Source organism: Anomaloglossus baeobatrachus, chromosome 4, assembly GCF_048569485.1.
Source record: "Anomaloglossus baeobatrachus isolate aAnoBae1 chromosome 4, aAnoBae1.hap1, whole genome shotgun sequence".
Classification (NCBI taxonomy): domain Eukaryota; kingdom Metazoa; phylum Chordata; class Amphibia; order Anura; family Aromobatidae; genus Anomaloglossus; species Anomaloglossus baeobatrachus.
In genome coordinates, this window is record NC_134356.1 from 634,025,419 (window position 1) to 634,041,663 (window position 16,245).

General features: G+C 43.8%; 1 protein-coding gene across 2 annotated transcripts in view; it reads left to right on the top strand.

Annotated features, from left to right (window-relative positions):
• Positions 1-14,238, top strand: part of LOC142304219 (uncharacterized) — a 53,882-nt gene extending 39,644 nt beyond the window's left edge. For both annotated transcript variants that reach the window (XM_075346402.1, XM_075346403.1), the window contains exons 5-10: positions 4,136-4,204; positions 4,843-5,004; positions 5,743-5,946; positions 10,168-10,371; positions 11,848-12,051; positions 12,293-14,238. In XM_075346402.1, the coding sequence (XP_075202517.1) occupies positions 4,136-4,204; positions 4,843-5,004; positions 5,743-5,946; positions 10,168-10,371; positions 11,848-12,051; positions 12,293-13,533 (2,084 nt within the window). In that variant the 3' untranslated portion in view covers positions 13,534-14,238. The remainder of the gene's footprint in view (positions 1-4,135; positions 4,205-4,842; positions 5,005-5,742; positions 5,947-10,167; positions 10,372-11,847; positions 12,052-12,292) is intronic.
• The last annotated feature ends 2,007 nt before the right edge of the window (positions 14,239-16,245 follow it).

A 16,245-nucleotide genomic window follows, 5' to 3' on the forward strand; every position in this document is an offset into this window, starting at 1 on the left:
GTCCACTAGTTCGGCCAAGGATCGTAAACCCAAATGGCGCTCGAAGCCGCGTCTTCAGAAACCGCAGGAGATGCTGCCACTAAGTCAGCTTCCTCCGGGCTATCTGGCCACGCAAGCAACGTCCTAGGTCGGTGGCAGGCTCTCCCACTTTGGCGACGTATGATTTTAACACGTCTCCGATCAGTGGGTGCGGGATTACATCTCCATGGCTACAGGATAGAATTCTATCCACCCGCCAAACAGATTTTTTCTGTCAACTCCCCCCTGCTCCAAGGCCGCCGCCTTCTCGCAGGCCGTGGCATTCTTGCAGGCCAATGGAGTAATTGTACCGGTTCCCAATTGGGAACGGTTCTGAGATTTCTGCTTAAATCTATTCCTAGTCCCCGTAGAGGGCGGGTACTTCCGACCTGGATCTCAAGCTTTTCAAGCATGTTCAGGTGCGGCGTTTTCACATGGTGTCTCGGTCTTGTTCCGAACCGGCTCAATTGATAACCCAAGGACATTCCCTAGCATCCATCGACATCAGAGATGTCTATCTGCAGGTGCCAATCGCAGCCTCTCATCAGCGTTGGCTACGTTTTGCAATCGGAGTGGTCCAATTCGTGGCTCTTCCCTTGGGGTTGGTCACGGCCCCTCGAGTACTCTCAAGGTTGGGGCAGCTGTGATTAGGGTCCTGCACCTCTAGGGGTTGGCAGTGATCTTTTGCCCTGAACGGCCTTCTTGTCGGGGCTTCATCCAGTACAGACTCTTAGCAGAGTGCCTCGCTCACTCTCGCCACGCTAACCAATTCGGGTGGCTTGTCATTCTGTCAAGACCACTCTGACTTCGACCCAGGGACGCAATTCGAGACTCTGTCGGCACTTGTGAAGCTGCCTTAGTCAAACAGTAGTCCCTCTGCTGGCGGTCGACGTCGTTCCATCAGAATACAGGTACTGGATCATATGGTGGCGTCAAGGGAAGCGATTCCCTTGCCCAGTTTCTCCTCCTCGGAGGCTGGATATTTTCCGCTGTTGGAACAAGCGAACTTCCTCCTTCCACGGGGTGGTGGCTTCGCCACAGACCAGGGGCTCGTTTCTGTGGTGGCTTCGGCCACTCTGTCTCAGGGACGCTCCTTCCTGGCCCCGTCCCGGGTGATCCTCACCAGGATACTAGCCTATCCGTCTGGGGAGCAGTGTTTCTCCACCACGGAGCGCAGGGCGCTTGGACTCTGTCCGAATCAGCCCTCTGGATCCATGTGCTGGAAATCAGAGCTGTGTTTCTAGCTCTTTAAGCCTTTCATGGCGGCTGGGCACATTCGAGTCCAGTCAGACGACGGGACAGCGTTTACCTACATCAACCTCCAGGGCGGCACACTCCGCCGCCTGGCAATGTTGGAGGCTCAACGCATTCTTCAGTGGACGAAGGACTCCTAGTCCACCATATCCGCAGCCCACATCCAAGACGTGAAGACTGCGAGGCAGATTATCTCAGCTGTCCATCCGCGGTCCACGATCCTCAGGTTTTTTTGCGGCAGACGCACTGGTGCACGTTTGGTCCCAGCTTCGTCTGTCTTACGTGTTTCACCCTCTAGCTCTTGCCCAGAATCCTGCGCAAGATCAGTAAGGAGGGCCGTCGGGTCATTCTCATACTCCAGACTGGCCCAGGCAAGCTTGGTACCCTGACCTGCTCCATCTGTCCGTAGTGTTGCCATGGCATCTTCCGGACCGTCCAGACCTTCTTTCAAAGGGTCCGTTTTTTCCGCCAGAATTCTGGATTCCCAGATTGACGGCGTGGCTCTTGAGTCCTGGATCTTGACGACTTCTGGTATCCCTCCTGAAGTCATCTCCACTATGACTCGAGCTCCAAAGTGTCCTTGGCCTTTTGGCCTTGCCGACCCTCCTGTCCCTTCTACAGTCCGGTCTACAGCTTAGGACTATCCCTCTTTAAGGGACAGCTCTTGGCTCTGTCAGTGTGTGCCAGCGGCGTATCATCAGACTGGCTCAGGTGCGCTCCTTCAAGGGCGCATCTCACATTATTCCGCCTTACCGGCGGCCTATGGAGCCCTGGGACCTTAATCCGGTCCTCACGGGTTCCGGAAACCCCCCTTTGAGCCTCTTATTGAGGTTTCTTTGTTTCGTTTTTCACAGAAAGTGGTCTTTCTAGTCCATAATTTCCCTCAAGAGAGTCTCTGTTTTGGCTGCACTCTCTTCTGAGTCACCCCCTTTTTTGGTTTTTCATCAAGACAAGGTGGTCTCCGTCCGACTCCGGACTTTCTCCCTAAGGTGGTTGCTGCTTCCACCTTAACCGGGGCATTTTCCCTGCCTTCCTTTTGTCCGGCTCCTGTTCATCGCTTTGAAAAAGCGTTGCATATCCTGGATCTGGTGCGGGCGCTCCGGATCTATGTGTCTCGCACCGCTGTTATTAGGCGGTGCACCTCTCTCTGGTGCTGACCACTAGTCAGCGTAGCGGTCTCTCGGCATCTACGCCGACCCTGCTTCGTCTTAGGTCGGCCATTTCCGATGCCTACCAGTGTACTCAAGTGCCTTCCCTGCCTGGGATCAGGGCACACTTGACCAGAGCTGTCGGTGCCTCTTAGGCTTTCAGGCACCAGGCTACGGCTCACCAGGTCTTTCAGACTGCCACTTGGATTAGTCTGCATACCTTTTCGAAGCACTACCCAATGCAGGCTCATGCTTCGGCAGACGCGGGCTTGGGCAGACGCTTTTTTCAGGCGGCTGTCGCCCATTTGTGAAGTTAGGTTTCGCCTACTTCTCAGTTTGTCTGTTTATTCCCACCCATGGACTGCTTTAGAACGTCCCATGGTCTGGGTCTCCCATAGGAACGATAAAGAAAAAGAGAATTTTGTTACTTACCGTAAATTCTTTTTCTTATAGTTCCGTCATGGGAGACCCAGCACCCTCCCTATTGCCTGTTGGCAGGTTTCTTGTTCCGTGTGTCTTCACCGGCTGTTGTTGTTGCAGACAGAGGTTCCGGTTGTTCCGGGTTTTACTCTGTCTCTACTTGTGGGTGGATGTCCTCCTTCAGCTTTTGCACTAAACTGGCTAGGACTGGCTAGCAGGGGGTGTATATGCTAAGAGGGAGGAGCTACACGTTTGAGTGTAGTACTTTGTGTGTCCTCCGGAGGCAGAAGCTATACACCCATGGTCTGGGTCTCCCATGACGGAACTATAAGAAAAAGAATTTACGGTAAGTAACAAAATTCTCTTTTTCCACTATAACCTTTGCGCCGTTGGCAGAGATTCTTCTCTGGGGCATTAACTTCTTTTTTTTTTTTTCTTTTTTCATGACATTCCCCAATTATAAGCAGGAGGCATATGGGGGGAAATATGGGAACACATGCCCAAGAGAAGGTCAGAACTGGATTTCTCTGTGTGTTATGATAAGACTGATATGTCCAACAATGTTACACTGAGTGTCAGAAGCTTATTACACCATTCTGCATCTATCCCAGACACACAGCTCTGCTCTCCTCCTGGCACTTGTAATCACAATGCAGAGAGGTGTATGTAATGACACACAGCTCTGCTCTCCTCCTGGCACTTGTATTCACAGATATTGCAGAGAGGTGTATATAATGATACACAGCTCTGCTCTCCACCTGGCACTTGTAATCACAGATAATGCAGAGAGGTGTTTGTAATGACACACAGCTCTGCTCTCCTCCTGGCATTTGTAATCACAGATATTTCAGAGAGGTGTATGTAATGACACACAGCTCTGCTCTCCTCCTGGCACTTGTAATCACAGATAATGCAGAGAGGTGTATGTAATGACACACAGCTCTACTCTCTTCCTTGCACTTGTAATCACAATGCAGAGAGGTGTATGTAATGACACACAACTCTGCTCTCCTCCTGGCACTTGTAATCACAATGCAGAAAGGTGTATGTAATCACACAGCTCTGCTCTCCTCCTGGCACTTGTAATCACAGAGAATGCAGAGAGGTGTATGTAATGACACACAGCTCTACTTTCCTCCTGGCACTTGTAATCACAGAGAATGCAGAGAGGTGTACGTAATGACACACAGCTCTACTCTCTTCCTTGCACTTGTAAGTCACTGCAATCTCTGAACTTCATGATGAGCTCCATTTTAACGTCTGACCTAAGATTTTTCTCCAATTTGCTTCCACAGGATTCATCTTTGAAAAACCTAAAATAATCTCCATAATTGAAGAATTTCAAGACCATTACTGTACAACAGGTGAGTGTAGATGACAAAGGAAATCTGACGTCATGTAAATTCCTTCACCTCACCGGTTTTGTGTCTTTGTACCATTCCATCGTTATTTCGGCCCCATTCTCCCCAGTTCCTTCTGTTTTGCAATTTGAAAATCGTCACGATCCTGGCTGTCGCAGTTCCTAAAGTAATGTTATCTGAAACGAAGATCCGCTAAGACACCTCCTTGGTGGCCCATGATGAAAGCTGATCCTGTCCTGTCTCCAATATCTCCCCATTGACATTAGTTTGGTTAAGTGCAAACCTAAAAATGCGGTGGCTTCTTTGGGTCTTCTCCAGTGGTGCCACCCAACTTCAGTTCACCTTTTTACCATGTCGTTGCATATTACTTTAGTAAAATATCCTTCTCTGGGCCACCGCTACTGTGTAATCTTTGACAAAGGAGTGAGGACCCACCTCTTTTCTAGCTCTTGCCTTTTACAAATTATATTTAACCCTGTCCTCCTTGATTTGAGCCCATTTTCTCATCACCATTGATAGGAAAGAAACTCAGCTCGTGGACCACCCTGGTGTACATGAAAATCTCTCCATGATTAGTTGAATTTTGGGCTGACCATGGCATATATAATATAAAACATATGAATCTTCTTTTGCTTTTGCAGATCTGCAGCTCGTCAGCGTGAAAGAGGAACCGGACTATCAATCAGAGACTGAAGGGTCCTCTGCGTACTGGACGTCGGAAAATTCTGTGTTACAAACGCCAATGAGCAATGGAGTGGAGCAGCCGACCTGTCAATCAGAAGAAGACCAAAGCTTATATAATGGTAATACTTATTTTTTTTTTTACTTCATACATTCATTCAATGTTTTTATTTCACCAATATATATAAATCAAATATACCCATAGTACATAACCAACACCCATAACCCTCCTCTTGGGTAGAATTACCTTCACAAATCAGCTATTATCTCCGGTGCCAGTGCCGTTGAAGATAATAATAGCTGATTGAGGAGAGGAGGTGCCTCAGACTCCGACCGATCTGATCTTGATAGGTCCTCAATGTCATTGTACTGGAAGAACCCCGTTAACTCCCGATGAAGCTACGTGCGAAACGCGCATTGGGTCTTCTACATGAATCACTCAATTGATTGTTTGTTAGAAGTAAATAAAAATATATTTATTTAAACTATTTTTCAATTTGGGTGCCTCTTTAAACCTATTGATACAGGAAAGCCTGTTGTCAATGAGAACTATGAGTATACTGTGTATTGTACTATTATTTATTCCCCCCCCCCCCCCCCCGCTTCATCTGTGGTTTCCTGGTCAAGAAATGTTTATTGGGACTCCCTTTTATCCTCTACACATTTTACTTCTTTTGCTTCAGAATATCCCTTCTGTAGAGAGAGAGCCCCTTTACATCTTCCCCAATTTTAGGAAAATAACGCACTTGCTCTTAGACCTCTATTGCCTTCATGAACATCCCACCAGGGTTGGGTAGATCTCTCCTGATCACGGTGTACATGCAACAAAGGCCTTGTATGAATCTATTCTTGTGTTGCAGATAGCCCACCGTTTGTAGTGAAAGAGGAACCTGAGTATAATTCAGAGACCGATGTGTCCATGAGATATTGGGCAGCGGAAAGTTCTATGAGCCGTGAACAGGAACTTTTGGTACAATCGCAAAATTGCACTGGACTTGAGCAGCCGATCTTTCATGCAGAAGACTCTACAAGGCAAGAGCTGGCAGACCCGAGTTTTTATAATGGTAATAAAGCTATTTTTTATTTATTGCTGTGATCTAGTATTTATATCCGTTATATGCAATAACTGTAGAAAAAGGCATGAACCGTACATCCAAAATCATACTTTAATGCCGCTAGGCAAAAATTTATATATCTGAATATGAGATTCTTGGTTTAACATTCTGATCAAGACTGTATGAAGCCCACAGACATGTCACAGCGAACCCCTGAATGGGTCCATAACTTATTTTAAGCCTTAAAGGTGCGGCGCCGCATGCCAACCACCACCGCAGCAACAGTGCACCAGCAGGGCAGGTGACCTTGTGCTTCACAACACTGTGCTTTCGTAATATATACCGTATAGACTTAAGTAGAAGCCGAGTTTTTCAGCCCATTTTTGTTTTATACTGAAAACTCTCCCCTCGGCTTATACTCAAGTGAGGTTCCCATATAAAAATTATACTCACCTGTCCTCTATTCCTGCGATGTCCTCGGCTGCTTCTTGCAGTCTGCAGGCATATAGACCTCTTGGTGATCTCGCCCAGAGCCGCCGCTGCAGGCTGCTGTCGTCTCTTTACTGCAGTTGAATGCTTTGTGGTGCTTTAAAGCATTCAACTGCAGTAAATCCATGACAGCAGCGGCGGCTATGTGCACCGGACAAGATCACCAAAGGGTCTGTGTGCCTGCGGACTGCAAGAAGCCCCCCTCAATGATCGTGTCCGCTGCACAGGGCCGCTGCCGTCATGGTTTCACTGTAGTTGAATACTTTACGGCGCTGCAAAGCATTCAACTGCAGTAAGGCTATAATAATAGCCTACAGCGGCGGCTCCAGGAGAGATAACTGAGGGGTCTACGTGTCTGCGGACTGCAAGAAGCAGCCGAGGAGACCGCGGGAACAGAGGACAGGTGAGTATAATTTTGTGTGTGTGTGTGTGAGAACAACGGAATAGGGGACAAGAAGGGGACCGGAATGAGAACATTACTAAAATGATGGGCACATTACTGCAGGGCACATTACTAAAGGATGGTCACATTACTTTGGGTCACATTACTTTGGGGCAGAAGGATGGGGCATATGACGACAGGAGAAAATATGAGCACATTACATTTTAGTGGTATACACTTTTATTTTTTAAATTCTCCACTAGCTGTTGCATTTCTCATACTAGGCTTATACTCGAGTCAATACGTTTTCCCAGTGTTTTGTGGTAAATTAGGGGCCACAGCTTATACTCTAGTATAAACGGGGTGTGTGTGTGTGTGTGTAATATATGTGTGTGTGTGTGTGTGTGTGTATATATAATATGTATGTATATGTGTGTGTATATATATATATATATATATATATATGTATGTATGTATGTATGTGTGTGTGTGTGTGTGTGTGTGTGTGTGTGTGTGTGTGTGTGTGTGTGTGTGTGTGTGTATATATGTATATGTGTGTATAATATAATATATATTATATGTGTGTGTATGTATACAGTACAGACCAAAGGTTTGGACACCCCTTCTCATTCTAAGAGTTTTGTTTATTTTCATGGCTCTGAAAATTGTAGATTCACATTGAAGGCATCAAAACTATGAATTAAAACATGTGGAATGAAATACTTAAAAAAGTGCGAAACAACTGAAAATATGTCTTGTTTTCTAGGTTCTTCAAAGTAGCCACCTTTTGCTCTGATTACTGCTTTGCACACTCTTGGCATTCTCTTGATGAGCTTCAAGAGGTAGTCACCGGAAATGTTTTTACAACAATCTTGAAGGAGTTCCTAGAGATGCTTAGCACTTGTTGGCCCTTTTGCCTTCACTCTGCGGTCCAGCTGACCCCAAACCATCTCGAATGGGTTCAGGTCTGGTGACTGTGGAGGCCAGGTCATCTGGCGTAGCACCCCATCACTCTCCTTCTTAGTCAACTAGCCCTTACACAGCCTGGAGGTGTGTTTGGGGTCATTGCCCTGTTGAAAAATAAATGATGGTCCAACTAAACGTAAACCGGATGGAATAGCATGCCGCTGCAAGATGCTGTGGTAGCCATGCTGGTTCAGTATGCCTTCAATTTTGAATAAATCCCCAACAGTGTCACCAGCAAAGCACCCCCACACCATCACACCTCCTCCTCCATCCTTCACGGTGGGAACCAGCCATGTAGAGTCCATCCGTTCACCTTTTCTACAACGACACGGTGGTTGGATCCAAAGATCTCAAATTTGGACTCATCAGACCAAAGCACAGATTTCCACTGGTCTAATATCCATTCCTTGTGTTCTTTAGCCCAAACAAGTCTCTTCTGCTTGTTGCCTGTCCTTAGCAGTGGTTTCCTAGCAGCTATTTTATCATGAAGGCCTGCTGCACAAAGTCTCCTCTTAATAGTTATTCTAGAAATGAGAAGGTGTGTCCAAACCTTTGGTCTGTACTATATATATATATATATATATATATATATATATATATATATATATAAAATATCTATCTAAGAGAGCGAGTCAGCTCAGCATTCTACCCTTGTGGATTTGCTCCCACTCCACATGGATAAGCCCCGATTTCGACTAAGGTCCAATATCAACGAAAGAGAGAAAGCCAGCGACATAAAGGAGTCTTGTGTCAAGGACGTAGAAAAAGGCTCTGTAATGTATCCACTAATAAAAACGATCAACAACATATAAAATAGTATAGAAGAATAGATTTAAAAGGCACCCTCAAGAAAACTGACGCGTTTTGGCTTATGCCTTAATCATGGTTAAGGCATAAGCCGAAACGCGTTGGTTTTCTTAGGGGGTGTCTTTTTATTCTGTTTTTTTTCTATACTATTTTGGATGTCTGTGTCTTATTATTTTTATTAGTGGACACATTACAGAAACTTTTTCTACATCCTTGACACAAGACTCCTTTTACATCGCCGGATTTCTTTCTTACATTGATATATAGAGCAGTTTGCTCCACTATTTAAATAAATAATATAGGGTGCCACATCATGCAAAGTTTTAAACCATGTATGACAAAGGAAGAACGAGACATTGCATAAACGATGTGCACACCTAGATTCTGTTAACATTATACAATTGTATTGGTAACTATAGAAAACACATAGTACCACTCAGTTTTAAATGTTTTGGGTTTTTTTTAGTATGTGTCACGATTCCTATGTGCAGAACATTATGTATTGTTCTGCTGTGCTCACCTGCAGAGCCGGTATGTGTTGCCTATGGTGCAGAGCATTTTGCAGGATGAATGCTCTGCGGCTTGTTTCACAGCACTGGGTTTCACGCTGTCCTGGGAGGTGTTTTCGCAGATGCTTCTCGTTCCCGGTTATTCCTCTCCTTCTTTAGGGAGCGTGTTAGCTCAGTAGGCCACCAGTCATACTTGCTGGTTACAGTTGTGCTGTTGACTCCCGTGATGCTCAGTGTTCAGATCTTGGTCTCTCGACTCCGGACTATTGTTTATCCATGTCTGCCTGTACTCCGCAGTGTCTGTTGTGACTTCCTGGCTTCTGACCTCGGACTTCCTCCTGACCATGTCCCTGCCTGCTACCTTTATTTTGTACATACTCTCCTGGAACCATGACTTTTAGCTTGTATCCTGACCTCGTCTCTGTCTGCCCCCCGTGTACTGTCGTGCCCCCCATGTACTGTCGTGCCCTCCTGGTTTATGATCCCGGCCTGTCTGACTACTACTCCATTTACTGCATATAAGTAGTGTCTAGTGCCACCTTGTGACAGTCATCACATTATGCTTGAAAACCCTATGGGTCCATAATGGCGCAATAAGCAGTTCCCCCAGGAGGTATATGAGTAAAGATAATCCCAGAACCACCAGTATGAAAGAAACACATGCAAGATATGTCAAATGCTGTTTCAAGGAAAAGGGGAATGGCCTAGATCAATAAATGTATAAATCCCAAAAACCTATACAGAATAACAAACACAAATCCATGTGGAGCATGACGGACGTGTAATGCAAGCTAAGAAGGTGCATGTTACAAGGATCTATAGGTATAAGGAGTCCAAACAAGGAAAAGGGTCAATGGAAACCCCTCAGGCAGAATTGATGCTGTGGTAGTAGACAGCATGGCAAACCAGGGGCACCTATGGATGGAGAAAAGATCATGGAAACGCGCTTTGCCGAAAGCAACAGGGGTGTCATCAAAGGGAAATAATGGACATCCCACCAGGATTGGGTAGATATCTTCTGATCGTGATGTACAAACAACAAAGGCCTCGTATGAGTCTTCTATTTCTCTGTTGCAGATATGCCACCATTTTTAGTGAAAGAGGAACCTGAGTATTATTCAGAGACCGATGTGTCCACAAAATTTTGGAAGGCGGAAAGTTCTATGAGTCGGGAGCAGGAGTTTTCGGTAAAATCGCAAAATTGCACTGGACTTGAGCAGCCGATCTTTCATGCAAAAGACTCTACAAGGCAAGAGCTGGCAGACCCAAATTGTTATAATGGTAATAAAGCTATTTTGTACTTAATTTATGTGATCTAGTATTTATATTCCACAGGTAATATATAAAATAGAAGACCCATACTCTTCATACAACTCACCCCCAGCCCTTACTACTGCCATAAAACTTCACGCATGGCCATGTTTCCAACTCCTTTTCTTTTTTTCAAAGTGCTGTAATGGGGTCAGGAGACACCCCTTTCTGGGAATGCATGATGGTCCTAGACAAAGCCATACAAGCTACTCAGTAGTTTTTTTCCATCTCTGTTCCCAATTACATGCAACTTATTTCAATATAGAAAACAGATTACGTGATCGAGCCAATATCTAGTCTCGAAATTACGGAATTTTCAATCCCCTACAAAGTTCATAGAATCCTGATTTTCAACTTTACAAGTTCATCTAAATCAGAATCCCACCCTGATTGTATAGACTTCTATTTATCTTCGTGTACGTACAATAAGACAACATTCACACTGGGGGGGGGGTTGCAGGAATTTTTGGAGCAGAAACTTCAAAAACTGTTTGAAAAACTATAGCAAAGGGAATTTCTATAGGAAATCCACTTTGCTGTTCATATAAGAAGTTTTCAACCTTGTTTTCTTCCATAGCATGTCAATTTTATTTAACGGCCCCTGATGGAAAATTCTAAAAACTAAGAACTGTCCAATAAAAAAAGCTGCAAAAAAACCCTTTTAGTCCTAAAAAAAAATAAATTCTTCAAAAAAGCTTCAGGAAAAGAAAAACCACCACAAAGCCTTCCCTAAAAGGAATTTCCTGAAGCAGTTTCTACTTGAAAAGTCATGGGTTTTGAACTTCTTGAAAAAAACTGTGTGAACATACCCTAAAACTTACCCTAAGGCTAAGTGCACACAGCGTTTTTGTTGGGTTGTTTTTGTTTTGTTTTTTTTAGACGCAGATTTAGCTGCTGAGTTTTTCCAGACAGTCACATCAGGAAAATCCAGGCAATTGCTTTCCTGAATAAGCTTTGTGATCGTTCTTCCAGCGGACTCCCCACCGGAGTCTTTGGGTCGATCCTGTGAAGTGTAGAGAGCGGGCAGCTTCCAAGCAGGGGCCACCAGACAAATGACCATGTAAAAAGAAGTGACGTAAGATGGAACATGTGCACAGCAATCTCTTTACCTGTATAAAAGACACCTGTCTACACACTCAATCACATTCCAACCTCTCCACCATGGCCATGACCAAAGAGCTTTCTAACAATACCAGGGACAAAATTGTGTTCCTGCACAAGGCTATGAAGGCTACAGGACAATAGGCAAGCAGCTTGGTGAGAAGGCAACAACTGTTGGCGGAATTATGTGATTTTCTGGATTTTTTTGGGGGGGGTGATTCTGTCTGTCACTGTTGAAGTGTACCTAATATAAAAATTACAGACCTCTTCATTCTTTTTAGGTGGAAAAACTTGCAAAATCGGCAAGGATCAAATACTGTAAATCTTTTGTATTTCTTGTTTCAGCTGCACAATCCATCACAGTAAAAGAGGAGTCAGAGTATTTTTCTCAGACTGATATGTCCACCACTTATTGGATAGCGGAAAATTCTGTAGGCTGCAAACAGGAACTTATGTTACAAGAGCAAATGTGCAATGGAGTTGAGACATCGGTCTGTCTTCCCAGAGACTCTGCCAGACAAGACCCAGTAGACCGAAGTTTCTATAATGGTAATACATTTTTAATTCAGACACCTGGTGGCTTGTGTGCCTCTAGGGAAAGGATTCCTTAAATTAAATATTTAATCCCATTATGGTCCCCATTTACTGCTTTTTGGTTGAGTCCTTTCCTTCGTCACCTATCATAGGAAATTGGTCATTGTCTAAATGAAACTCTCACCCTGGTTGATTAGGTGTCTACCGACCATGGTGCATATAAGTTACATGTGACTCTTCTGTTTTTCTGTTTTAGATCTGTCATCCATCGCAGTGAAAAGGGAGCAGGAGTGTTTTTCTGATGAGACTGATGTGTCCACTAAAGATTGGAAAGTGGAAAGTTCTGTGTCCAACGAACAGGAACTTATGTTACAAGGGCAAAAGTGCAATGGTATCGAGCAGCCGATGTATTCAGAAGAGTCTACAAGACGAGACCTGGTAAACCAAAGCTTCAATAATGGTGATAAATTTTTAGTTCAGGACATTGGTCACCAATCTGAAGGAATGACATGGATTGGGTCAAGAACCACCAAGTCTGAAGTGACGTCTGAGCATAAGTCCCACATCACTGAGAGATCCTACAAATGCATGGACTGCGGAAAATGCTTCAACCGTAGCTCCCATCTATTAAGACACCAGAGAATCCATGCAGGCGAGAGGCCATATTCCTGTGGGAAATGTGGAAAAAGTTTTATTGAAAGTTCCCAGCTTGTCATACATAAAAGGACGCACACCGGGGAGAAGCCATTTGCCTGTAGTGAATGTGACAAGAGGTTCATATGTAAGTTGCACCTTGTGAGACACCATAGATCACACACAGGGGAGCGGCCGTACGTGTGCAGCAAATGTGGCAAAAGGTTTGCTCAGAGCTCCAATCTTCTCACTCACTCGAGAACCCACACGGGTGAGAAGCCATACTCGTGCTCTCATTGCGAAAAATGTTTTATTCGGAGGTCCCATCTGGTGCGCCATCAGCGGATTCACACAGGACAGGGGCCCTATGCTTGTAATGAATGTGACAAAAGCTTCACAGAAAGTTCTGGGCTGCTAAAACATCTGAGAACACACACAGGAGAGAAACCTTATGCTTGCAGCGAATGCCAAAAATCATTCATGGACAAGTCTGCATTGGCTAATCATAAGAGAACACATACAGGGGAGAGGCCATATTCTTGTGTAGACTGCGGGAAAACGTTCTCTCATAGCTCTGCTCTGGTGAAGCATGTCCGTATTCATACTGGTGAAAAGCCGTATGCATGCAAAAAATGCGGGAAAAGCTTTTCTCAGACCTCGGCCCTTGTGAATCACGAGAGAACTCACACCGGACAAAAGCCGTTTTCGTGCTCTGACTGTGGGAAGTGTTTTACACAAATGTCCTCCCTTGTAAAACACCAGCGGACTCACACGGGAGTGAGGCCATACACGTGCGGACAGTGTGGGAAGAGTTTTACATACAGCTCAGTGCTTGTCAAACATGAGAGGACGCACAAAAAATAACACATTGCTTAATTATAAATGAACACCAATAGTAAGAAAATAACCCGTACCACACCAACAGATATATATATGACAATAATTACTGTCAAAAGGTTATAGCAGGTGTGGGGGTACCTTGGACTATAAGGATCATTCGGATTTATCATGTATATCACCAAAAGAGAAAGCCGAACAAGAGGTCATGAAAAATTAATTCTTTATTCATATACATTAAAAGAGCATAATAAATATCTCATACAAATATTAAAAAACACAACTGTTGACTAGAAAAAAAAGTCAGGGCAGATCAAAGTGCGCCTGCTCAGGACCGGAATGCCGACGAGTGTGTATAACGTCGGACCCGTCATGCACCGCGGCTAGAGAAGGAGAACAAAGATGGCCAAAAGAGGCGGTGCCGGCGCCAGACAACGGAGACGCCCATTAGGCCCACCGCGCGACCGTTATTTAAGTATTACAGGCGTTTTTTATGTTCTCACAGCGGCCTGGGCTCTTATATACAGCATGTTATAATGCTGTATATAAGAGCCCGGTGGTGGTGGCCGCAGCTTATACGCCAAAAAAGTGGTGACAGGTTCCCTTTAACAACCTTTAACAGAGTGTGCCAGAGTTAGATAAAAGGGAGACATAGCCCGTTAACTTAAATGGGCTCTCCAGGAATAACGAAAGAAAGAAATTGTAATTAAGTATAAGTATCGTTAATTAATAAAAAAAAATACATTTGTCTGGAAGTAATCACTACAGTACATTCCGAACACCACCATGTTACCGTCTTACACCGACAGAAACCAAAACCACAAAACATAAGGGTTGCACAAACTCAACGACATACAAGTATTATGCCCAACGCATAATTATGGTAATTAAAAAGACCCTAAAACTATAAATAGTTAGTAATTGCTATAGTGAGGTGACATTCATCCAATAATTTAATAAGAAATGTAACAAAATTAAATTTTATAGTGAACGACCATAAATTAAATCCTTAGTGAAAATATTAAAATAGAATTTATTGAGTGTAAAGTGCCAGGGTGCTACATATATTAAATTTAATAACCAACAAGTAAAAAATGACCCATGTCCAAGTATAAAATTTATATTTATAAATTCAAACACCAATATATACATTAATAACTTGAATTAATTACAGTGGTTCTAAAAAATAGTATAATATATCTTAAGTAAACTACCAAAGTGCTATATATGATAAACTTAATAACCATACAGTTATATATTAATGCCTTAGATTTTATTATATTTTAGTATTACCTTAATTTAAGTTATTTTGTATAAAGTGCCAAAGTGCTATATATATATATTATAATATACACATGCATATTAAACTAAATAACCCACCAATTATATGTAACTCAGGTCAAGGTGTACAAGACTATATTTATAACTAAAATTCTATTATAATATATATATATCTATATGTGTGTATATATATATAATATATATATTAGTGACTTGAATAATTTAGAGTAGTTCTAAAATAAATAATATAATAACTATAATCAATTTAAGGTGCTCAATAAATAACTATCAAACAACTAACAGTTAAGGGGGCTTTACACGCAGCGACATCGCTAGCGATGTCGCTTATGAAAGCACCCGCCGCTGACGTTTGTGCGTCACGGGCAAATTGCTGCCCGTGGCGCACAACATCACTTACACCCGTCACACATACTTACCTTCCTAGCAACGTCGCTGTGGCCGGCGAACCGCCTCCTTTCTAAGGGGGCGGTTCAAGCAGCGGCACAGCGACGTCACACGGCAGCTGTCCAATAGAAGCGGTGGAGCGGAGAGCAGCTGAAAAAGTGTCGCCCACCCCATTGCTGGAGAACGCAGGTAAGCTCTTGTTCGTCGTTCCTGGGGTGTCACACCTAGCGTTGTGTGCTGCCTCAGGAACGACGAACAACCTGCGTCCTGCACCATCAACGATATTTGGGATTAGAACGACGCGTCAACGATCAACGATTAGGTGAGTATTTTTGCTCGTTAGTGGTCGTTCGTACGTTTCACACGCAACAACATCGCTAACAAGGCCGGATGTGCGTCACGAATTCCGTCACCCCAACAACATCTCAATAGCGATGTCGTTGTGTGTAAAGCCCCCTTTAGAGTAATATTAGTGAAAATGGCCTAGTGCTTTATCAACATCCCCCTATCCAACACCAAACAATTCAGGAATTCATATACCAAATAAGTGGAAAAAAAGTGCCAAATGCTTATGGATACTTCCCCCTATCCAACACCTAACCATTAAATAGTAAATTAATTGCTGAGCTATATACAATATGCATGTGCAAGATACGGGTTTAATAAAAATAAATAAGTGCTTACTGGTTTAGGCTGTGCTTTGTGCGACCCCCCCCCCCCTCACGGTCCTACGTACGTTTCGCTCTTCTTTTCTTCTTTGCTCCCTGAAGAAGAAAAGAGCAAAACGTACATAGGAGCGTGAGGGGGGCGCACAAAGCACAGCCTAGATCAGTAAGCATATATTTATTTCTATTAAACCCATATATTGTACTTGCATATCTGAGCAATCAGTTGAATTTAATGGTTAGGAGTTGGATAGGGGGAAGTATCTAAACATTTGGCACTTTTTTTTTCCACTTATTTGGTATATGAATTCCTGAATTGTTTGGTGTTGGACAGGGGGAAGTTGATAAAGCACTAGGCCCTTTTCACTAATCTTAGTTGTTTGATAGT